Source organism: Rhinolophus sinicus, chromosome 15 (assembly GCF_057876585.1).
Source record: "Rhinolophus sinicus isolate RSI-liver-muscle chromosome 15, RSI-T2T, whole genome shotgun sequence".
NCBI classification, from domain to species: Eukaryota; Metazoa; Chordata; class Mammalia; order Chiroptera; family Rhinolophidae; genus Rhinolophus; species Rhinolophus sinicus.
Window position 1 is genome coordinate 16,266,834 of NC_142515.1, and position 24,872 is coordinate 16,291,705.

General features: G+C 33.9%; 1 protein-coding gene across 2 annotated transcripts; it reads right to left on the minus strand.

The window, feature by feature from the left end:
- Positions 1 to 24,825, minus strand: PDCD4 (programmed cell death 4). 2 transcript variants are annotated; one of them, XM_074339072.2, is made up of 13 exons: positions 24,549 to 24,634; positions 23,717 to 23,839; positions 19,924 to 20,030; positions 15,864 to 16,166; positions 14,219 to 14,313; positions 12,488 to 12,601; positions 10,256 to 10,477; positions 8,605 to 8,702; positions 7,566 to 7,680; positions 4,627 to 4,734; positions 4,290 to 4,400; positions 3,456 to 3,595; positions 1 to 756 (listed from the first exon to the last, which is right to left on the minus strand). In XM_074339072.2, exons 3-13 carry the CDS (start codon positions 19,964 to 19,966, stop codon positions 696 to 698), a joined length of 1,410 nt encoding a protein of 469 aa, XP_074195173.1. In that variant the 5' UTR covers positions 19,967 to 20,030; positions 23,717 to 23,839; positions 24,549 to 24,634; the 3' UTR covers positions 1 to 695. The 2 variants fall into 2 exon arrangements, with proteins under 2 accessions (XP_074195173.1, XP_019580674.1); XM_019725115.3 differs by lacking the exon at positions 23,717 to 23,839 and having other exon boundaries at positions 24,549 to 24,825.
- Between the last annotated feature and the right edge of the window lie 47 nt (positions 24,826 to 24,872).

Genomic DNA, 24,872 nt, shown 5'->3' on the forward strand with positions numbered 1-24,872 from the left:
TAAAGAATCAACACTGCTTCACACGTTTTATTTTGTCATACATTCTTCTAGAACCAGGTTCATTTTTCCAGTTTTGTAGAAAAATAGATGTTCCAGCCACCATTTACTTAACTGTCTAGTCTTTAAGACCAATCACTATGTTCCCTGGAAAGATGAATAAGTCTCATGACTGACTCAAATTCTTCAAGACAAAGAAATAACTTTTTTTTTTTTTTACTCCCAAAGCACAGTATTTCAACAACAGCAGCCAACATGGGGTTTTAGCAGCTTAACTTTACCCCCTAAATAAAGCTTTGTATCAACCAGTGATTTTACTACAAAAACACTGTCCTTGAAAGAAAGGAGTGGCAGTCAGACATCAATGCAAAACTTGGAATGATTAGGTCATAAACATGGCACTTACAAAAGGTAGCTTATGAGAATATTCCACTTAAGAAGTGGTTACTTTTCTGTTTTCTGTCCCTCCTTTGTACCCTCAAAAAAAAAAAAAAAAAGAAAAAGAAGAAAACGAAAACACTTCCTTTAAAAATTCCCCTTAAATGTAAGTCTATAAAATTTCAGAAATGCCTTGTACCCAAAACAAGTGCTTTAAAAAAAAAACAAAAACAAACAAAAAAAAAACACTTGTGCTAACAACTCTTACAATTCAGATACATGTATTTTTATAACGTCTAAGACTGCAAGAGTTCTTATGTTCAGTAGCTCTCTGGTTTAAGACGACCTCCATCTCCTTCACTTACAAAACGTTTTCTGCCCCTGTAATACAAAGAACATAAATATGAAAACAGATATAAATTTTGACTATAGTCAATTTTAAAAATTAAAAACCTTGTGTTTCCTGGTTACTCATTAAGTTTTGAAGGTTTTTATTGTTTAAAAAAAATCAATATGCCTCTCAATCTTTTCAAACAGACTTTCCCTGCTATATATCCTAGGATATGGAATATCAAATGAACTGCTAATCTCAGCAATTTTTAGTTGAATAAAAGCTTATTGAAATAAGTTCACTGTCCAAATGGAGTTACATAAAAAAAGTTAAAATATAAATGAGGGAAACATTTGCTATTTAGAAATTTAATATTTATTTCTATGTTATTAATATTTGAAAGCTAAACAGTGAGCCAAATAGGAAACAACATAATTTGGAATTATGTAAACTAGAGCTACAGCAAGCACCTATCAAATTAGCCATGTTTAAAATTAAAAAAAAAAAATTGCAGATGTAGAAAAGCCATAACCGTATATGGAAAAATAAATCAGAATCCAATTAATTCCAGTCTATTATTAATTCCAGCCTCATTTGGGGAATTCCAGCTATTTCAAACTCAAGCGGCCTTGCTCTGTACTGTAACCACACCCTAGCTACATACAGTAACAACAACCCAGGAGGAATAGTTGACCAGCAGCCAAAAGCAATAAGTAGGAAAGAGAGCTTGGGCAGAATTAGTCCTTATTCTGACCCTAGACCAACGTAACACAGGCATTTGAGACCACACACAAATGCGCACTTCACCCAAATAAGCAGGAGGAGAGAGAGTAACAAGTCCAAGTTCTGTGGTATACACAGAAAGTGTGGGTGTCTCCTCAATTGATACTTGAGAGTAAAGCCACAATAGAGATAACCAGATAAACCTTTGAACAGAGGCTGAAAAACTTTTTAAAAAGCCAGTGCCAAGGTGCTGACCCATTTTCATACCAAGTTTACATGAAAACCAGCTATATTTTCATGAACATAAAGTCACAGACTACAATATTAGCCATGTAATTTGGCTAATTTCCCATGTAAATTTGGGAAAAAAGCAGTAAGTAGCAAGAAGTCTTGCCCAAGTTTTTACTGAGGTATACCACTTGGCACATCAATACATAAAGGGTGCCATCACCAAGTAGAAATCTACCTTTTCAAACATTTTTATCCAAGCCATTCAACTATCTTCCACCATTATCTTATCCTTCTCTCTTAATGGCTTCCACTTTCTAGAGCAAAAAACACTACCAGCAAGTATTATTCTGAGATTTAAAACACACAATACACTTAAAAATACAGAAAGCTTAGAAATTTTTTGATAAAAATTACAAAAATTTAAAATGTACATAAAACAGACCCATATAAGAAGTTCAGCTATTATTAAACTTTTATACCTGAGGTATGATCAAAAAATACAGTGAATGTTTAAATTTTAAAAAAGTTTATTACAGTAAAAGATGCATTGCCATTAATCCCCCTCAAGATACTCCCCCATCGCTTGGAAAACACTTATCTCATTGTTCTTGCCACTTTCTGAAGCAGTTCTGGAAGTCCTCTTTCGCGAGTGTCTTTAGTTGCGCTGTTGTGGCTGCCTCAATGTTCTTAATCGATTCAAAACGTTTTTCTTTCATGGTCATTTTGACTTTGGGGAAGAGCTGTAAGTCCCATGGTGCCAGATCCAATGAATAAGGTGGATGAGGACACACCATAATGTCTGTCTTTGACAGAAATTGCTGTACCAGAAGTGATGTGTGACACAGAGCATTGTCATGATGGAGGATGAAGTAAAGACATTCACAAAAGACGACTTCCAGAACTACTTCAGAAAATGGCAAGAACGATGGGATAAGTGTGTTCAAAGCAAGTGGGAAGTTTTGTTTTGTTTTGTTTTGTTTTTTTTAAGGAGAGCGCAGCTCACACTGGTCCATGAGGGGATAGAACCAGCAACCTTGGTGCTACCAGCACATGCTCTAACCAACTGAGCTAACCAGCCATCCCCGAGGGGGAGTATTTTGAAGGGGTTAACAGCAGTGTGTCTTTTATTGTATTAATTTTTTTAAACTTAAACATTCACCGTATCTTTTGATCATACCTCGTATTACATCATAAGCTTTAACAATAAAAAATTCATCAACTACTAAAGAGTCAGATCCTAGCAGCACAAATATAATACCTCCAAAGCATCACAATGTACGTGTGCGTGCACACACACACAGATGCTTTCTAGTGAGATAAAATCCAATTAGCCCCAATTCTCCATTCTATGGAGCAAAAGGAAGCAATGTAGAATACAGGAATGAGCCTAGTTCTTTGAAGCCAGAAAAAAATCTGGAATGATCCTTGGCTTCTACATCTGTGACCTTAGAAAAGAAACATTACAGCTCCGTAAGCCTCAATTTTCTCATCTTATTGGTGATAATATCTACACCGAAATAATATTAAAACTACTCAGAACAGAGCCTGATACACAGAACTGCTCCAGAAAATTAGCTCCCTTCCAGTGGCTTCATGAGGTAGTCCTGTATGGATTTATAAGGGACAAAATAAGCTTGGCCCTTGTTTTTCCATAAACTCCAACTAGATGATTCTGACTCTTGAGTGACTTCAGGGAAGACACCATTTTTCTGGACAGAGCTGGAATGATATAAAATTAGCTTAGCTTTCCTAAGCACCTAAGCCAGGATTTTATGTTAAGAAAGTAATAAAGTACCTTGAAGGACAAAGATCTCTGAGTTGTTTGGAAATTATTCCAGCCTGAAAACATTCTTCTACAAACCGCTCAAGCACAAAGTATGAATGTGGGACATCCAGATTAATGTCCGGAATTTCATTATAAATTCTCTCATAACCCTAAAACAGTGAAAGTATATACAGAAATGTTAGCCCATACAAAATACATAATGCCATATAACTCATCACTGTCATCAAGCTATATTTAAGACCAAATATTCATGTAAAAGACTGAAATCACATCTGAATCTTGAAAAATACAGATAGTAGGTAGTAGTTATAGAATGTAACAGATAGTAGTTACAGACTGTTTTAATTTAAAACTGTTCTCTCAAAACATCTCCAGACATCAGATATTGGACACATTTCTTCCCCCATCACTTCTCTGTATACATTTACTACATTTCGAAAAAATAAAAGGCAAGTTAAGAACCTCACCAATATTTTAATAATAATGTATACAATTTTAAACAGGAATAATTTAAATACTTTAAAGTATAATTTGTTAAAAGTTCATGTTTCTCTCTAGATATAGAATAGAAATTATCGTATCTTAGAAACAGAACTCTTGAGGAATAACACAATCACATTTTTAAAAATATAGGTAAAAAAAACTCATTAAAGTGTTACTTTCCAACAAATGGCTGCAAAAAGGTTCAAACATAAACACTGCCATTAGGGGAAAAAAGCACCTACAGGCATACTACTAAACATACTTAAAAGAAAATTTCATTAATAATTCATAATCTTTATTCAATCATTATATATTTAAGGTATAAGCCTAAAAATTGTTCAAAATTAATGTTATACTTACTCTTTTCATTTGGTCTAGAGTAATGGTAGAAGATTTCCAAAGGGATTTGAATAAATCCAAAATCATCTTAAATGTATTTTCTCCAGTTGACTCCAAAACCATTATAATGGCCTAAAAATTGAATGAATGAATGAATTTTGGGTTACTAATTCATATGAGACTGCTCGTAAAATGTATCAGATCCCTTTTGTCTAATATGTAATTATAATCATTATAAAAAATTTAAAACTTTCTTCCTTAAATTTTTAAAAAGATGTTTATTATTAAAGAAGCATTAAGTACCACAGTACAAAAAGGAACACTTAAATCATTCTTTGGCATGTCAAGGTAATCTTACTTCATATACTAGCTCATGGTGAAAATGAGGTACTTCCAGTTCCTTAAGGCAATGTTCAGCTTCAGATATGTCTCCAGAGAGTAAATACTCTTTCAGCAGCATATCAATCTATTAAATTCAAAAATTGAGATGTTAGAATTTCTGAATTTTTAAAAAATTGTGCTTTGCCTAAAGAATTTACTACTCATCTCATTACATAGTGAAATAGCAGGTTACAAACAGCTGTCTTAAGAACACATAGACTTGACATGACACTACCATAACAGAATATTTTCATAATTAAAAAGTAAATCCCCAATTTTAAATGCTTCATAACTATGAAGAAAATGCAGTGCTTCAGTGTGTCTTTAATAATCACTGAGATCTATGTGTAGACTTAAGATGTACATATTGAGTTGTGACCAGAATTCTTCAATGCTCCCTGTAAAAAGGGATCTTAAATACCACTAGAGGGCACTAACTGAAAGTCTCAAAATGAACTTTTAAAAGTGGCACAAACTCTCACTTCCATCAGGATGACTTTAATAATGCACTAGGATCCAAAAAATGAGATATCAGGACTTTACTACACAGGGTGAAGATTTACACATAGTTTCCCTTTTCTCTACAACTGAGGATTTGAAACCCGTTATCTAAAACATTCATCAGTAAGTAATTCAGCTTCCCGTTATAGCTAAAGAGGTACGGCTTGTCTTTCTTGTTCAAATTTGACAATAACATCTATGACTTCAGAGAAAAGGAGGAAAAGTTTATCAGCACAAGAACTTCAACTAGGAATGTTCCTCCCTATACACTGCCTGTTAAAATCACCTTTGCACCTAGTAGATGTTCAATGTTAACTGACTGAATAAAATAATCTCACGTATCTTCCACTTCATATTTCGTATTTCTACAATGTATTTCATCAAAGATAAAGTAAAATTTGATTAACAGAATACATCCTGATAATTTCTATTACGCTTTAGAGTAGTAAATATTTAAAGCATATTATTTGAATAAAATTTTCAGTATAAGTATACATAAATTTATTATTTAAATTGTATCACTTAGTTTTTAAACTGTTACGTAACTTAAAGTGGTTAAATGTTTCCCATCAGGTTCCATGCGTTTTGGAGAACGATAAATTCAAATACATGTAAACATTTCTAAAAGTCCTCTTTGTGTAACTCATCCTTCCATGTAAATATAAATGGATATTCAAATAATGTCAGCCTTAAACTCAAATATTGGTAGTTTTATTTCAATTTGTATCTTGACCATTTTTTGTTAATTCATGTACCATAATATAGTTTGGCAGTTTCTCAAAATATTAATTTTGGGGAGTACAGATGCTCCTCGACTTAGGATGGGGTTATGTTCCAATAAACCCACCATAAATTAAAAATATTGTTAAGTCAAAATGCATTTAATACACGTAGCCTATAGAACATCAGAGTTCAGCCTAGCCTATCTTAAATGTGCTCAGATCTTATATTAGCTTACAGTTAGGCAAAATCATCTCACTGCCACTGCCCAGCATCACAAGAAAGTATCCTGTTGCATATTTCTCTAGTCCAAGAAAAGATCAAAATTCGAAGTGCAGTTTCTACTGAATGTGTATCGCTTTCACACCATCATAAAGTGAAAAAATCAAATCATCATTAAATTGGGGACCATCTGTATTACCATCTTAACAATATTAAATCTTCTAATCCATAAACATGGGACATCTATTTAAATCTTTAATTTTTTTCAACAATGTTTTGCAGCTTTCAGTGTACAAGACTTGCATTTTTTGTTAAATTTATTCCTAAGTATTGTAACCATTTTTTATGCTATTGTAAATGTAATTGTTTTCTTGATTTCAATTCAGATCATTCAGATCATTCTAGTGTATAGAAGTATAATTGAATTTTGTACATTGATCTTTTATCCTCCCTTGCTGAATTTATTTATAATTAATAGTTAAGTTTGGTTTTTTGCTTGTTTTGTTTTTGTGTGTGTGTGGATTCATTTGGTTTTCTATACAGATCATGTCAGCTGAGAATAAAGATAGTTTTACTTCCTTTCCAATCTAGGTGCCTTTTATTTCATTTTCTTGCCAAACTGCAAGACTGTTTTTATACTCAATTTTTCTAATAATTTTTTAATTTGTTTAAAAGTTATTACAATCATGATATTACAAACACCAATTCATCTATCTTAACACATATAAAGGCAAAAGTGGTCAAAACACGAACTATAATTTAAGCTCTTTAACACTCAAACTAGATATACATATGATTAACAAATTATTAAAACAATAGTCATATGTTAAGATTGTATTCCAAAATCAGAAGCACATTAACTATAAATCTTCTAATTTTCTTAAAATCTGCATATAAGGAGATTAAATACTTTTGGTTTCTTGATATAGAGCATCCTTTTACTGCCCAAAAAAAATCTGCAAAAAATAAATCTGGCATTTAAATGTAATAAATCAATTACTTTTTCTTTTAAAGCATGCCTATAGGTAGTGAACCTCCTTACAAAAAACTACCACGCTGATCTACTCTAGTGTTCATAATTCGTAATTTATAACCTGAGACTATCTAGTTACAAATTGCTCATATGAAAATGGATATTTAATGGAAATAAGTCTTATTTCAATAATATGTGAACATTTTAAAATACCAATATAAGAAAAACACTACATGCATTTCTTCATATACAGCTTTCTTATAATTATTCATGAAAGCCCTTTTAATACAGTCCATTTTTAAGTCAGGGAAACCATACAAATTTAATAATAATTATACAATTATTGTATAATTTATAGCAAAAATTATATAATTCAAAGCCAAATATACAAAGATTCAATTTTCCATTTGCAGCTTTAAGACTAAACTTAATTTTTGTGCACAAAAATACCAGCTAGAGGAATACATAAAATTAAGTTAAAGCTACTACCCCATAGTTACCTCTTTAACAAGGTGATTAACAGGTTGCTGCCCACCTCCGGAGCCCCACACGCTGTCTTTGCGCTTTCCACCTTTAGACATACTCAGGAGCACAGTAGCCTTGTCCAGAGCAGCTCTACAAAAAATATTAAATACTTAAATAAATAAACTTAATTTTGACACTTGGACAGGCTTCCAGTTGACCAATTTATAAAGTTAAAAAAAAAAAAAGAAACCAAACATATTCACAAAAAGCTTTCACATAACACAAAAGCAACCTAAAATTGGAAAGTCTTTTAAAAAACTATTTTTCAAAATAAAAAGTTGGGAGCAAAAAAAAAATTGCTTCTCATGTTAATATTCTCATAGTCTATTATAATTTTCATTCCTTGGTCAATAAAAATCTAATGTTATTACAAAATAAGTGATCAACACTGAGAAGGAACATTTCACATAAAACTAACTTTTACTTAGATCCATGCCTTCCCAAAAGTAGCCCAAAAGTAATCCCAGAAATTAACATCTACACCTGAGTAAACCTAAGACATGGCTAAGTCCAAATCTAAGTTTCTAGGAAGTTATAAAGAATCATACAGCATAACTCCCAAATATTACATTTAGCTTACAATTAATTATACCAAAGAACAAGACTGGAAAACATTATTTCTTAAGATTTCTATAGCAGATAATTAAAAAATTGGGCTCCTTTGTTAATATTATTCATCTTATTAGAATATTGCAGAATGTTAAAATCTGACGGGACTTAAGAATACTCTAAGTCCAATCATTTTGTTTCATAAATAATGAAACTGAGGCCCAGAGAAAAGTAGTTTGACATGAAGACAGCTAATGGTTTAGCTAAAAACTCAAACTTCTGCATTATAGTACTATCCTCTTCCTATTATATCATGCCAACAATCTCTCAATTTTAACAGTAGAAAATACACACAAATGACAAATAGTTGTCCACAATGTTTGATTAATTCAAGTGTCATTTCAATAGAATCCTGTAGAATTTCCCCTATTTTGAAATTCTAAGTAGGAAAATGGATTTACTTACCTAGCCTGTACACAATCTACAGTTCCTTTATAACTATCAATATAGGTATTACATAAAATTCCATCTCCAACAGCTCTTGCAATAAACTGGCCCACCAACTGTAATAAGAACAAAAAAGCTATATTAAAAAACCAAAATCAACCTTTATAAGACACAATTACTAAATATACAAATGATGAAAATTGGCTGAACTACACTCAATACCTAAGACATGTTGGAATATTTTTTAAAATATCTATTTAGCACCTACTAGTTATGCTTGGCACAAGCGCTCACATTTTCACCTGCAAGTTAAGTACCATCAGAAAGAGGAGGGGTCACGTATGTTTTGCTCACTACTGAATCCCCAACACCTTGCACACTGCTTAGAACAGAGTATGTGATCAAAAATACTTGTTAAGTCAATGACTTAAAGTCAAGAGACACCTCTCTACTGAAACAAAATAAGACTGGTTTTCTCAAAAAACTGTTTGATTAAAGGAATTTATCTTAGAGAGAAAAGTTTGTGTAGAAATATTTATTTGAAAATACAAATATTCACAGCATTATTATAAAAATTGGAAAGCAGTGTCCAACAATAAAGGTGTGCTTAAATGGTACATACATAAGATGGTACACTATATGGTCACAGGGAAATACAGTTACCACATATTTACATTTTATAGTATAAGAAAAATCAATTACAAAATAGCACGTTCAATGTGATTCCATTTTTTATTAAAATTTAAAAAAAAAGTAAGAATATAAAAAACCGTACACTGACATATACCCCCAGAAAGTAGAATGGAAGATTTAACACCAAAATGCTAACAGTGATTATATTTGCTGGCCTTTTTGTTTTGGCTTTTATTTTTTTATAATTCTATAATGAATATGAACTTATGTAATAATTTTTTAACAGTATGGATATTGGTATTAAAAAAAAAAAGTCCATGTTTGAATCACAGATCAATCAAACCTTACAAGACTACTGTCTGTCATAGAAAGTATAATAGAAACAGCATTAGGAATTAACCTACCTACTTTACTCCTAAATTAATGTTTAAGTAAAGTGCTCCTACCTTGATTTAAAACTTTGGTCAAGTAAACAGCAATAATTTCACACATTTTCAATTTCAAACCAGAAAGTCATATTACAGTGTCAGCATGTGTTAAATCTAATAAAAGTATAAGGCTTTGAGGACAGAATCTAAACAGAAGCATACACCACGAATTTTCTCATTATTTCCCCACAAAGCTACAAAAAGGAACAGACTTATTTATGATTATTTTTATAATAAACATTAGTTAAGCAAATTTAATCTTCAATTATAACAATCTACATTTTAAAAATCCGAGCTCATCAAACAGCTTAATTACATATAACAGAATACACATACAGCAAAAAATTATGACCTAAAAGCATACAGAGCATGGGAGGGGGGTGAAGCAGGATATAGAACTATAGTATCATGAAAACTATGTTTGGCAGTAAAAAAAAGAATAGCTAGGGAAAAAGACACTAAAATGTGAGAGGGCTATCTTTGTATGGTAGGAAATATGCACCCTATTTTCCTCTCTCATCTACTAAAATTTCCTAGGAGCATGTATTATTTCTATAGTTGGAAGGGTAGTGGGGGCAAGAGAATGAACAAAAGAAAGTCATACAAACCTGTGGTGCTCTAGGAGTATCCAATGCTAATTCAGGTAGATCTTTCAACAATTTATCAAATGATTTCTCTACATCATTTGTGCTCATTACTGTCCCACAAAGGTCAGAAAGTAGCTTAGATGTCATTTCTCTATGACTAGCCTTTCCCTCCAATGCCAAGGACACTGCCAACACTGGTACTCCACTTTTCATTTCACCAAGGTTTAAATCTCTTAGCATTTCCTAGTCAAAAAAAAAGTATGTCAATAGTCAATATACTTTATTTTTTCTAAATAAATCAAGATTTTATTTATCTATCCTTCTCTCCCCCCTTTGAAAATGATCCGAGAAGCAGTCATATTTTGAGAGATTGGATAAAAACACCTTACTCTGCACATAAATTTCATAGTAACCCACTTTGTCAAGCTTTAACTGTCTGAACATCACTCAACCAAGAATGTTGAATTATACCTAAAATAGTTTATTAAACACATATTACTAAGTTTGTTGTTAGAAGATAACTAACCCTCTGACCCTATCTATTAATATTTCTAGGAATATTGTTTTATGAGCATTTAGAGATTTACTTCACATCATCATAAGCTGTTTATATTCTACTTCTCTTCAGAGCTTTGTCTTCACATAAAAATGTACTTTATACTTTCATATTAAATTTAATATGAGATCATACATCATTGTTTTTAAGTGGAATTATTGTTTTAAATACTGGGATAAAGCACAATTTCCTATTAAAAATATAATAGCAGCAGCTATTACTTATTGACCACTTATAATGTATCAGGCATTATTAACAGCCACTTTATTTTATATAATACACAAAACAACCCTCTGAGGGAGAGATTATCACCATACTCATCATACACAAAGCACAGAAAAATTAAGTCTTTGCCAAGGGCACACAGCTGGAGTGGCCAAGTTGGAAGTGGAATATAGCAGTTTGACCCTACAGGCTAAATTCTAACTAAGTTACTTAGAGTACCTTCCTTTAGAGTCAACATTTTCGCAGACTATTTAAATCATGGTATACTACTAAGAGGGTGCCAGAACTATTTTCACAGGCACCTAACTTGTGTCCTTGTTAGTAGTCGCTTCCCAGTCGATTTCATCTGCCTGGACGATGCTTGAACAGCTAATTCATTGCCTGTAAACACAATATTCCTCCTTCCCAGAAAACCTACCTACCCTGGCAAACTCCTAACCATCCTTAGACATCTCAGAATCATCTCTTCTATTACTCTCCATTTTATGCTTCCATAACAGTCTGCTCATAGTACTACTCAGTTAATAAACACATAACATACTATTGGTCCCATGCTAGGTAGATTAAGGTTTCAAAAGTCTCTGCCTCCATAGGTCTGAGTTAAATTCTTTCTATATAATAGAATGTTTCATACTATATTTTAATAATGTTTATATATCATTTCTCTCACTTCACTGAGCTTCAAAAGAGCAGGAGTAACCTATTACAAATTTCTCTACATGGTATGCACTGAACAAATATTTGTTTTATATTCAAATTGTACAAATCCAAACATATCAAACCTCACGTTATCAGACAAACCAAGAAAGGCCAGTCTGAATTAAAAGAATCTAAATTATAAGTCTTCTAAAGAATCGCAATTTTAATACTTTAAGTCAGTAATCCTAATAAATAGACCAATAATTTTATTTTACCTTTTTAGATTTGCTTTATGAACAATTCATAACACAGTAAATGATTACTGTAACAAATTATCACATTTGTTCTCTTGCTTTCACACACATTCCTTTCGAAATCTTTATTTGTGTTCTTTTTCTTGGACAAAGTACAAAGATAAATTTTATCCTAACCCTGAGCACCGAATCGAATGTCAAAAAAAATGGAACCAAGTCAGGCATTTTTAACTAGAATCCCTGAAGAGGCTTCAGAAGTTCCATAAATGCCTTGAAATTGTTAAAATTATATTTTATAAACTATCAATTATAAAAATGTTATAGTTATAAAAATTATCAAAATCTTGTGTTGTGCCATTTCTCAAGGAAGGAAATGGCACATAGCCCTCATCTGATCCAAAACAGGTACGAACTGGTCCAAACTTATGACATTGTACTCCATTTCTTAGTTAGAAATTCATTTATGCAAAAGAAAAAAACTTATTCGGCAATCCAAGATCACTCTAGATATGATGTTTGGCTTTTAATAGTGTTTTCTCTCCTATATGAAATAAATTATACTTGCAACTTTAAACCTACCGCAACTTCATTAGTATCTCCATGCTCAAAATATTCCTGTATGATTGGTGTTAAAGTCTTCTCAAATGCCGTTTCATCCAAAGGCAAAACTACAGTTTCGTAAACACAGTTCTCCTGAGGGGGGGGGGGGGGGGGGGGTGATGGGAGGAGGAGAAAGAGTTACAAATTAAAGAACAAAATAGTCAGATAAACTGAAATTGTTTTAGAATTTTATATTTCAACTGGTTAGTAATCCCAATTCAGGGCAAGGAGACTTACTACATGCTTTGATCACTTACATTATAGAAAAATGGAATTTGTCTCTCTTCTGAATACAATAAATATATAGATTGGAATCCCTAACCACAACAAATATATGACTTGCTCCCAATCCCCCATTCTTCTGTTAATTCTTTATAGCTCTCACAAAACCAATCTTTCAGTGACCAAAAAGCTTTAAGATGGCTTCCTATCATACCTAGTATTTTCATTAAAACTTCACTTTTGAAAAAAATGAAGCAGGAACCAAAGCTTCCATGATTAGTATTACCATAATGGAAGTCTATAACAAAAAAATCTATGTTGCAGTGACTAAAAATTCCCTAAGGAAAAGCACTATAAAACTGAAATTTCAAAAAGAAGTAAGATTAATGTCCATTAATCTTCTATCCCCACTTCCTCTGCAAAAAAGCCCTGAAATGTTTATACGCAACGTGTGACTGGCTTCAGTCTAACAACATACACTTGAAAGACTGTATTAAAATTAGAATATTTAGCAAAGATTCTATGGTATTTGAATCCTACTGGTTTTAAAATATGTTTTTTCACATTCTTTTAGAAATATTCCTATGTCCGACTATTAGCTAAAATAGTTAAGTGCATACACAATAAAAACAATCTAATATATACCCTCATATATCCTGACTAAAATTTTCATCACCACATCTTATTTTATACAGAGAGTACTTTATCCAGGGCTATGCGGGGTGAGAAGGAACAGATATAACAGGAAGAGTAAATGGAGGTAAAGAATCAAATAAGATTCATGAGTTCTTAATTATTGAAGTTGGTAAAGCTGGAAGATGAATACAAGCAGGTTCATTATACTATTCTACTATGATAAAAGTTAGAAATTTTCCAGTAAAAAAAAATATACACAAATTCACTGTAAAGTCTATTAAAAATTTACTTTCTCAGCACTGTTGCTAGAAAAAAGATCCACATTTCAAATTTACCATAGTTATCATCCTAAACAGTAATATTTAAAAAGAGCTTAATATCTATAACTCTTTTACGATGTTCAAAAGAATGTTCTTCTTAATTCTCATTACTATAGAAACTATATTAACGCAAAAGAATTTACTGAAAAATACTCAACTTGATAATCCTAAGTGAACTTGCAAAGATCCACTTTTGACTCACTTCAGAAACCAACTGAAAGTTATGCATACGTTACTATTAATTAACTTGGTTTCCTAATCCAAAATTAACCTAAAGTCTGAAGGTACTGAGTGTATATATAACTTACATACATATACTAATGTGCGTGTATATATACATATATATAAAATCATAAGTTATATATATATATGCACATTAGTTTATATACGCACTATATAATCATACATGACTTGACAAGTTATAGATAGAGACTATATGATTTGACAAACATATGAATAAACTACAAACATGAGATCAAAAAAGTTTTTAAGTATTTAACTATATATTAAAACAAGAAAAAAACACTGATACCTGGTCATCATCATAGTTAGGATCTTTCACATCCACCTCCTCCACATCATATACCTGCCCAGGTGTCCCCCAGACACCTTTGCCTCCTGCACCACCTGTAAAAGTTTAGAATCAAAGTAAAGGGCACAAAGTTCATAGTTCAATAGATCTTAATTACAATCTGAAATAACTCTAGAAGTTCCAATGTCAAAATAATAGCTAAAAAACTTTTTTAATTTCTATGTTACCTTTTTTCCAGCTGCGAGTTATACTTTAAACTTCTTTTTATTCAGATCACTGCTTATTCAGTAATGATATTATATATTTTATAATTTACTTCAAAAACATCAAGTTGAAATAGCTTATAAAGTTAAAACTAAAAAGGCAGCTGCTTTAAAATAAAAGCAAAAAACAAAACAAACGAAAAATAGCTATATCAGTGACTTCAAAGCAGGTGATATTACAGTTTAGCTCTAAATTTTATTTGATATTTCTTGAGATCAAAACAAAAAAGAAATATGTTGAGCCAGTAAGATGTGGCATAGAAAATTTAACAAGGGAGAAAATCATTTAACAAAGAAGCACCGTAACCACCATCTAATGTTTTAAGGTTAAATACACATTAGATATAAAAGTACACATTAAACTACACTTTGCAACTAGCAATATTTACAAATAACTGTTATTTAAGCATTAACAGCATTATTTCTCTCTACATCTATGTACAAACCAACCAAAAGAAGTCTAACAATTCCAACTTTCAAAGTTGCTTTTCTACATAAACTTATTGAAATGTTTTTATAAGGCTCAATATATTGAATTATTTTTAAAGAAGTTGACAGTATCACCAATATTTTTTTGGAGCTTTTTATTTTATACCACCTAGAGTATAATCCTTGCGACCAGAGCAAAACAGAATCTGAGAACTAGGTTCAATTTTGATCCAACCAATGGCTGTAGAGCTAATTCAGTAAGAAAAACAATTTTGAACAGATCACAAAAACATTTTACAAAAATCCTAGGCTAGAAATTGAAGCTCCCACCATTCAGAAGCTGGTGAAATCTCTAAATTGTAGCAAAATCCTACTACCGACAAAAGCTGACAGATCCCTCATTCATCAAATATTTAAGTACCTACATTGCTAGTCAGTACTCCAGGCACTGGAGATACAACAGTGAAACAGACCATTCCACTCCAGTACCCAAAGTAGATAGAGCTAAAGAGAATCCATAACCAGATCTATGAAATCATTAAAATTCTGATCCAAATATTACCAAATTTATTATTTATCATGTATTCTTCACAATGAACACAATTAGATTCAGTAAACAATACATATGATGAAATTTCCGACCTTATTTCTTTCTAACAAAGTTAGAGAGTATATGAACAATTCATAACCGATGTACAAAACATCGGTGTGTATTTTGCTGGAAATAATAAAGTTCTGCTCAAGAAAACTAAATCTTTTCAAACAATAAGAAAGGCTCAACTTAAAGAAAAAGTGGGATGATCCTCAGATTATTACTATGTAAAAATAAATACAAATCATAAACCTTGTTTTCATTGTTTAAATTTCTCTCATTCCTAGAAGAAGGAAATTGTAGTACAAGAACCAGACAACATTTGTTTCCATTTGTTTCCTTGGATATGGTATATACCAACCTTTCTTTGGTAGTCCCCGTCCTTTCCCAGATCTGGACCGCCTATCTAGCAACCTTCCCTTTGGACTGGTTGGTACAGTTACTCCACTTCTCAGGGCTTCGCTTCCATTATCACTGACTGAATCGCCTCTGCCAGAGTCCCGGGATGAGTTTTTCCGTAGTCGCCTTTTTGCCTTGGCATTAATTCTAGCTTCATTAATGGAGGATGCCGAAATCCAATTTCCATTTATCTCGTTTTTTATATCCTCAGTCCCAGCATTTTCTTCATCGCCAGAAAAGAGAGAGTCGCTTAAGTTATCAGGATCTTAAAGAGGAAAATGAAGAAAGAAAATTATAAGTATTTTAACCATCTCGTTATACCAGTTATGGCCATAAATTATATTAAGTTGAATCACATGAAATTACCATTTTTGTAAGTCAGTAACAGTCACATATTGGCAATTTCATATGGTTCAATCTAATAAATGACTAGACAAGATTACTTTTCACTTTATCATGGAAAAGTAAACTAAGGCACTGAATGTTAATGAACTAAATTTACTGAAAGCATGTTATCTGACGTATTTAGATCCTAAAATCTGTATTAATATAAATACCAAATATAAAAATTTTTAGACTTTTATGAGCTAAGAGAGTTAAGCAGTTGGAGATAGTAAGAAAAGACTAAGGATCTTGAGAGAAGAAAGATAAACTAATATTTATAGAATGCCGACTATTATTATCAAGTACTGTGTTGATTGGCACTTTGTCATTTACCCACAAGTGTGAGAACTATTACATCATTTATACAGAAAAGGAAACTATGGCTGAAAGTATTTAAACTTGCCAAACATATCTCATGATTAATTACAGCTACTTAGGGAATATTACTAATCTGAAGAGCCTAAAAGGCGTTTGGCAAATAAGTGATCCCATATGATTACTGAACTGTTCACTGCTTTCAAAAATAAAGCTTGCTTTCAAAGCCATCATCTCAAAGTCCTAATTCATCTCTCCAAAATTGTCTCATACTACTTAACCATCTTCCAATTTATATAAGATTTGTATATTATCCCCTAAAAGACAGCAATGTATTTGGAGTTCCCAATGGTCACCTGTTCAGAATGTCAGCCTCCCTGCTCTTTTCAGTTACCAAAATCCTTTAGGCTCAAGTCTAAAGCTCAAGTCCTAAAACTTTCCTAACAATTCTAGCTATAACAACACTAATGCTCACACACCACTCATTAACCACACCACAGAAATTACTTTATTTCTTTTTAGATAATCTTGCTTTTCCAAGTAAGACTCAAAAGAGGAAATGCACTTCTTTTTATCTTCAGCACCAAGTAAAGTATTCCTCATACTATCGACTCAAATGTCTGTGGAGATCAAATGACATAGACACTTGGCTTTGCTCTGAAAACTTTTTAAGTCAGAAAGCTACTAAATTAGTTCTCACTAGGCCAGAGTTTTCTTCATTATGGCTCTAACTCAAGTCAGAGTTGAATCCCTCAGATGGTTTTAAATATTCCTAAATGTAATTAGGATGTGTCAAGTCTATAAGCGTGTTCTTTAACATGTTTTACCACAATATGTTGAAACTAAAAAAAATTTAAATCAACCTTTAAAAAGCACAGATGTGTTAAAATCTTTACAATTCTTGACAAAAAGTAATCAAAAAACATTAAATAGAGTCAAATGACTTCATTAGTCTCTTAAATATTAGTATCCATGCCTTCTGTCTTCAAACCATTCACCAAACTGCATGGAGACTAATTTTCTAAAACATGCCCCATTGAAAACCATTTGAAGGTATTCCCATTAGGTCAAAATAAAGTGTAAACTCATTACATTGTAGCTTAAGGTCCTTCATGATCTTGCCCCCGCTTATGTCACCAGAATAATTGCTGACCACTCCCACATTCAAATGGCCAGAGCTCGGACTTGGTGCAATTGGCAGGGAATCATGACATGCTAGTATGTGACCATTACTGACCTACTGACCTAGTAGTGGGAATTTGTTTGGTGAAGAATACAGAATATACAGTGTTTCCCTGAAAATAAGACCTAGCTGGACCATCAGCTCTAATGCGTCTTTTGGAGCAAAAATTAATATAAGACCCGATTGTATATTATAGTAAAAGAAGACCGGGTCTTATATTAATTTTTGCTCCAAAAGACGCATTAGAGCTGATGGTCCAGCTAGGTCTTACACTTCCCACACTTAAGTTTTTTTTCTATTCTAGTATCTTTTTAAATACATTTCTATACATATGCAGCAGTAGACATATCTAGGCATATTTTATATATCTGACAATTAAGTTCGCGAATTTATTGCAACGCTGTTGCTAACCTTTTTTGATATCAGAGGGATTATTCATTATGAATTTGTACCAACTGGAAAGTTAACCAAGTTTACTATGTGGAAGTGCTGAAAAGGCTGTGTGAAAAAGTTAGACGAAAACTACCTGACCTTTTCGCCAACAATTCATGGCTCTTGCATCACGATAATGCACCAGCTCACACGGCACTGTCTGTGAGGGAGTTTTTAGCCAGTAAACAAATAACTGTATTGAAACACCCTCCCTACTCACCTGATCTGGCCCCCAGTGACTTCTTTCTTTACCCAAAGATAAAGGAAACATTGAAAGGAAGACATTTTGATGACATTCAGGACATCAAGGATAATAACAACGACAGCTCTGATGGCCATTCCAGAAAGAGTTCCAAAATTGCTTTGAAGGGTGGACTAGGTGCTGGCGTCGGTGCATAACTTCCCAAGGGGAGTACTTCAAAGGTGACTATAGTGATATTCAGCAATGAGGTATGTAGCACTTTTTCTAGGATGAATTCGTGAACTTAATTGTCATACCTCATATATTAGACCTTATAATTTTCAATCCATGTCTTTTTATAGCAATTGCTCTTTTATATTTTGCTATTCATACTCACCTAAGTTTTGGGGTTCCATAACCACTATTGATCTGACTTTGAGAAAACCAAATTAAAAAAATAAAAAACCTGAGGACAGAATGTGGCGAATTCAAATTTTTCTGGGTACTAATTCCCTTTTTCTGCATTCTCTGACAGCTGATTAGTCACCAATCCAACTTACATTACCACAGTACCAGATAAGCACATTTTCAAGTACTGGTCATTGAGTGGCAGAATTAGAATTAATTATATTAGCACATTTTCATTTGTTACATACATAACATGTGCTATGGACACATGCACTATATCTTACTTAATCCCAACAATAAACCTAGAGAGAAGATACTTATACCTCATTTTTAAACATGAGGAAAATGAAGGTCATAGCAAATAACTTACTTCCCCAAAGTAACAAAGTTGGTAAGAGTAGCAGTTAGAATTAGTACACTAGTCTATCTGACTTGGATATTTGTTACAGGAAGAATTTATTGCAAAGAAGGTCTGTCTTAGGGCCATCCAAGTATTGAAGAACTATAAGATTTTTAAGGCAGTACTGGGAAGAAAACCTCTCACTATTCAGAATATCTCAAAATCCTAATTAACTCTCTATAAAGATTATTCTGAAAGCTAAAAATACATTTTAAGTTGTCTGACGTTAATTAGAATTTGGACATCTATTTCAAAAACCATCTTTATGATTAATAACGTGCTACGTAAGCATTATGGAAAACTAAGAGAAAATACCCATAGGTAATTTATAAAATATAAATTACTAGTTAGGAAAGATAGCAAAGATACTTTGTTTACCTTGTAGAAATAGTTTACCTTGTAGAAATCACTGACTCGTGAAAATATTAATGAGCAGGTGCACTATTCTACATTCTGCATGATATAGTTTATTACAAATAGTGGAGAATAAGAATGTATGGAATGTAAAAGCATAGGCAGAAAAATAAGGACGTGTAATGAATTTCTATTAAAGTAAGAATCACAAACTTGATTTTATAAATAAGATGAATCTATTTTCTTATAGCACAAATAACACAGTTCTTAAAGTAAAGAAGGTTTTAATATCATGCCTTCACAAAATCTGGTATGGCCTGAAACTTGCTCATTAGACAGTTAAGGTTCAAGATATTAATACTTACCTGTGGGGTTTACATTCAGTATCTGCTCATTTTCTACATCCATTGTTTCTTAATTTCACTTGCACTGATTAAATTACCAGATGAAAGTCTTCCTTTGGTATCTATTTCTTTAAAAAGAAAAAAAGTTTCAGTATTTTCCAAATTGATATAATTAAGGTAAGTTCAATTTACTTAACCACACTGTAAAAAAAAAATTTTTAATCATCACATAATTCTATTTTTTTAAACAGTTCACTTTACTTTGAAACACAGCTTCAATATTTGGTTTCAATCTTCTTGAGAAGTTTATCTATATCCGAAAAAATGCCCACATTTCTGGATGTGCCACATTACCCCTTTAAGTTGGAATAAAAGATATTGCTATACATGTTTATTTCAAGTTATTTGAGTATATACACGCTCCAAATTTTTCAGGAATAACAGGCCTCATAATTAAATTGATATACATAAATATTGGATAGTTTGCTACCAATGAATTATAAGTACTACAAAATGCAAACACCACAGTTTTGGTTAATAAAGAGTATCACAATTGTGTTATTTTTCGCACTAGAACATATCTGAAGGCAGATCTATCTGCCACTTCACCACCTAGGTATCTATAATTACTGCTTTAAGACTTTGAGATGGGGAGAAATTTTTTAAATCAGTGTTTTCCATAACAAGAGTATTATTTTTATAATCTGAAAAATCTATTCCTTTTTTTAAAAATAAACCTTACCTATTTTAAAAAGGAATAAGTACAATGACATTAGCATCAAAATATTTTAGACTTCGGTTTCAAAATGGCTTAAAAATTATTAATGCTGGAAGGTTTTGATGAAATCAGTTACCTTTTAAATAATTTGTGATATAAATCCAATGTTATTTGAAACAAAGACTATCAAAACATATTTTCAGGAGAACTATCTCTAGAAGGTGTAACCAAATGATTTCAGAATCTCTCTGGAAGTATTTTTCAAATAGCGGTTTATAATACTTAAGTATTTATCTATTTAAGTCATATAGGTTAGATTAAGTCCTTCCAGTAATTTACAATCATTTCACTAGCAGTGTGCTCCTCTCTTTATATGCACAAATGAAAATGACTAATGAACTACAGAAAAGTACATCTTTCTCACAGAATATAACCAACTGTTAGATGTCATTTTAGAATTATTATATACGATGCCTCCTGGGACTCAAAGGTGTCCCTCCTGAGGACTCAAACTCAGGAGTCCTCAACTCAAACTTCAGTTTGAGTTCCTCCCTCACTTTTAAATTCAATATATACTATTTTAACATAAGTTCATCACCCTTTCCTCCAGAAAAGGATATTATTTTGTAAAAAATAAACACACCTTATGTTAAAATGATAAACTTTTTAATATGACATACCATATTTTGCCATGTATAATGCACTCCTGTGTATAATGTGCACCCAACATTTTGGGCCCAAACTTTCAGGGGGGAAAAAATCTTTCGTTTTAATTTTTTTAATTCAAATTTTTATTTGTTTACCTTCAGATACTTGTTTTCTGTGTTATAAAGGAATTTTAGCATTTATTTTTAAACATATTATAGTACAAGAAATTTTATGCAACAAATAATTACAAAACACAAGAACAGATACAAGGTACAAGAAATTTTATGTACCAGTAACAAATATATGATATTTATCCATCATAGAAGGCTTCGTCATTGAAAGTTTGTCTTAAGTTCAACAAAACCGATTATTTGCATATAGATATTGTTATTGATTTCTAGAGTTACACTTTTAACTTATAAGCATAAATGAAATTAAAAACATTTATACAGATACAGAATTAGTACTACACTTGTACAAGGTACATCCTTATTTTTCTCTCACAAATTTGGGCAAAAAAGTGTGCATTATACATGGCAAAATACGGTAATCCTTGGTCTACTAAGATGCTACCACACTGCTTCAGAAATTAACAAAATGGTGACATCACTCTAATTCTATTCAGAATAAACAGACATATGATATTTAAAGATATTTATATAGAGTCACAATTTGCACCAACTCTGGATTTGGGGGGGGGGAAGAACCTTAAAAACATATGCACCTAGGTATATGAACAAATAGTTGGCAAACCTCAACATTGAGAGTCCTCCATGGCTGAAAATGCCGGATCTGTTTCATTTCAATTACAGTAAAGTGAAAATGTTATATAATGTGTGTATGAGGTTTTTTACACTACAGTTACATTAAAAAGTTCATACTTGATGCAAGTATAATCTTTTGAGAAAATACTTCTGCAGAACCTAGCTAATAAAGGAAATGAAGTGATTATAACTGGTTTACAAAGCCCTTTATAATTCAAAATGAGTTTCACATGCATTATTTCATATACCTCTCAGAACAGTCTTGAGCTAGGTACCCCACCGTGCACACAAAACAGATTCAGAGAAGGTAGGTAATCTGTCCAGAGAGACAGCTGCTCATTGGAAAAGCCAGGATTAAAAACCTAGACCTTCTAGATCCAGGTCTGTTTGCACAAGTTCAATACAAGATTTTAGTATCCCACAGGAAGATTCTTTTTAAGGTTAACAGAGAAAAGCTTATTAAAACATAAGACTCCTACTGTTATATAAAAATTTTAAATACTGCTTCCCAAACATTAAAAATAACATTTGTTTTAAACTGTTATACAGAAGACATTCAGTTGGGCAAAGAAAATGACCAGGTAATGATTATTACCTATAACTCACCAAGTTTGTTTTTATTAAGTAATCATAAAATAGCCATCTGTGTCTTCAGGCAATGATAACGCAATCAAGAACTCAGTCACACTTGAGAGCATCACAGAAGTTTTAAGAGTTTAGATAATGATAAAGGTATGTTCCATATTTTAACTTGCTTCAAAGTAGGGGGGTTTTTATCCAGTTTACTTAACAACCCTTAAAATTTTTGCCCCAAACTTCAGAAAACGTAAAGTAAAAAATCTGAATTCCACATCCTTCATACTAAACGACAAAATTAATTTGCAGTAAGAAAACAAAACTATACATGTTAGACAAAATTAAGGCTGAAATTAAACATTGTTCTCATTTCTCAAAAGTTTCACAGAAACATTCAATCAGAAGTATTCAACAGCCATGCCATTCCCTTAAAAAGCCTCACCCTCCCCCACCCCCCAAAAAATCCATTTCCTGAAATATACCTGATAAACCCTCTGACAATTTTTGGAGTCAAGGTTAGTCCACATGTTAACTAGAAAATTATTTGTATTCATTCCAGAGTTACAATCACAGTTAATTAGCAACTTAAAATCAACTGAAATTATTTAGCCACAACGATTCAAAATTGAGCACTACAGAAAATATCAGTGTCATTTATTTATGCACTCCTAGCAACTTATTTTTATTACAACAGAAAAAAAATCAAAATATAATTCAAAGATGCCTGCTGAGATATTAAGGAATTTAATAAACTTATAATGAGGGAAACTTAAGGCCATAAATACCAATAATTACATTTAGAACATATCTGCAGTGGTTCCTTTTTAAAAAAAAAAAAAAAAAGTATACGGTGGTTTCCTAAAAAGCCTTACATTAGCAAGAAAGCCAAAATACTAAAACTCAACAGTGAAAATACAAGTAAAAACAGGCAGTGGTCCCCCCCCCCCCCACAAACGAAGCTGCATTTTTAATCGTTTTAATCATCTATGGTAGATAGTACACCGTTGCTGGCTCCGTAGCCAGTTGTCTCAAGGACACCCGGAGACCAGCGATACTGACGCCGCAGACCCTTCTGCAGCTCTTGTAAAAAGAAATTAAAAACCCTCACCGTGTACACTGCAGCACCAAATTGACAAATGCAGCAGACACAGCATGCATTTCACAGAAAGGGGGCTCCCGTCCTGTCTTTGTTTTCTCCGGGAGATTTCATTTAAACTAGAAAAAGACCATCCTTTGCCGGAGGAGGGGCGCGGCGAAGTTAGCGCTGGGCCGAGCGGCGGGCACGTGTCCGCCTCCCAGCGCCCGACGGAGCGCGCGCGGCCCCAGCCGTAGCGGCCGGGCCTGCTTCCCCGCCGCCGACGCAGGCCCGACCGGCCCTCGAGGGGTGTTGGGCCGGGCCTGGGCTCCAGGACACCGGCAGGCGCAGGGCCCGGGTCTGGGCAGCCCCGGCCGGGGGGCGCCTCTTCAGTGGGCCCCCAAGGAGGCCAGGGGGGCGGGGCGGGCGCAAACCTTCCTCGCAAGATTTCAGTCAGGCCAGAAACGCGCCTCCCAACGTCCCCCACCCCAAATAAAAATGAAACCTAGGCCTTCGCGGGGACGAGGAGGAGGACCTCGCCGAGGAGCGCCCCGCGCGCCCGGCTAAGCGGGGAGGGGGTCCGGGAGGAGGCGGGCCCGCGCCGCCGCGCTCCGGGCCCGAGCCTCGAAGGCGGGAACCGGGGCCGGTTCTCCGTAGCCCGGGGCGTTGGGGCCGACGCAGCTGGGCCTGCGGGGCTCGAAGGAGGTGGCCGGACCCCCGCCCGCGGACCTGGACCTGGCCAGCTGGGGCCACGGCCTCCACGCCCCCTCCCCCTCCTAACGTGCGTCTGGCTCCGAGGAGAGACCGGGGCTTGGGGAGAGGGCGCAGTCGTCCCCAGCGTGCGAGCCGCGCCGCAGGTACTGACCCCTCGGACCGCCGCCGCCGCCGTTCGCCCAAGTCCCTGGTCCACCGGCCTAACCCCAGTCCTCAGCCTCTACGCCGCCTCTGAGAGTCTCAGCCCCTCTCGCTCTGTTTGTTTTTGTTTTGTTCTACCCAGTAACACGGGGGCGAGAGGCCGGCGTTTATTGGCCGAGCAGAGGAGGCCGGCTGGCCAATCGTGGAGGTAGAGCGGGAGCTGCGGAGGAAAAGGGAGGGAAGTGAAACGTGGACAGCTGGGCAGGGGCGCAGGAAGGCGCATGCGCGTCTGGCTCCCTGGATTCGCCCGAGTGGGAGCTGGGCTGGCAGCCCG

What these genes read in the sequence shown, in the direction of transcription:
- PDCD4 (XM_019725115.3), bottom strand. Translation starts at nt 19,966, where the DNA reads ATGGATGTAGAAAATGAGCAGATACTGAATGTAAACCCCACAG. An exon ending in TTAATCACCTTGTTAAAGAG is followed by an intron (nt 4,735 to 7,565) that starts GTAACTATGGGG and finishes TGAATTTAATAG; the next exon opens with ATTGATATGCTGCTGAAAGA. An exon ending in ACCATGAGCTAGTATATGAA is followed by an intron (nt 4,401 to 4,626) that starts GTAAGATTACCT and finishes TTCAATTTTTAG; the next exon opens with GCCATTATAATGGTTTTGGA.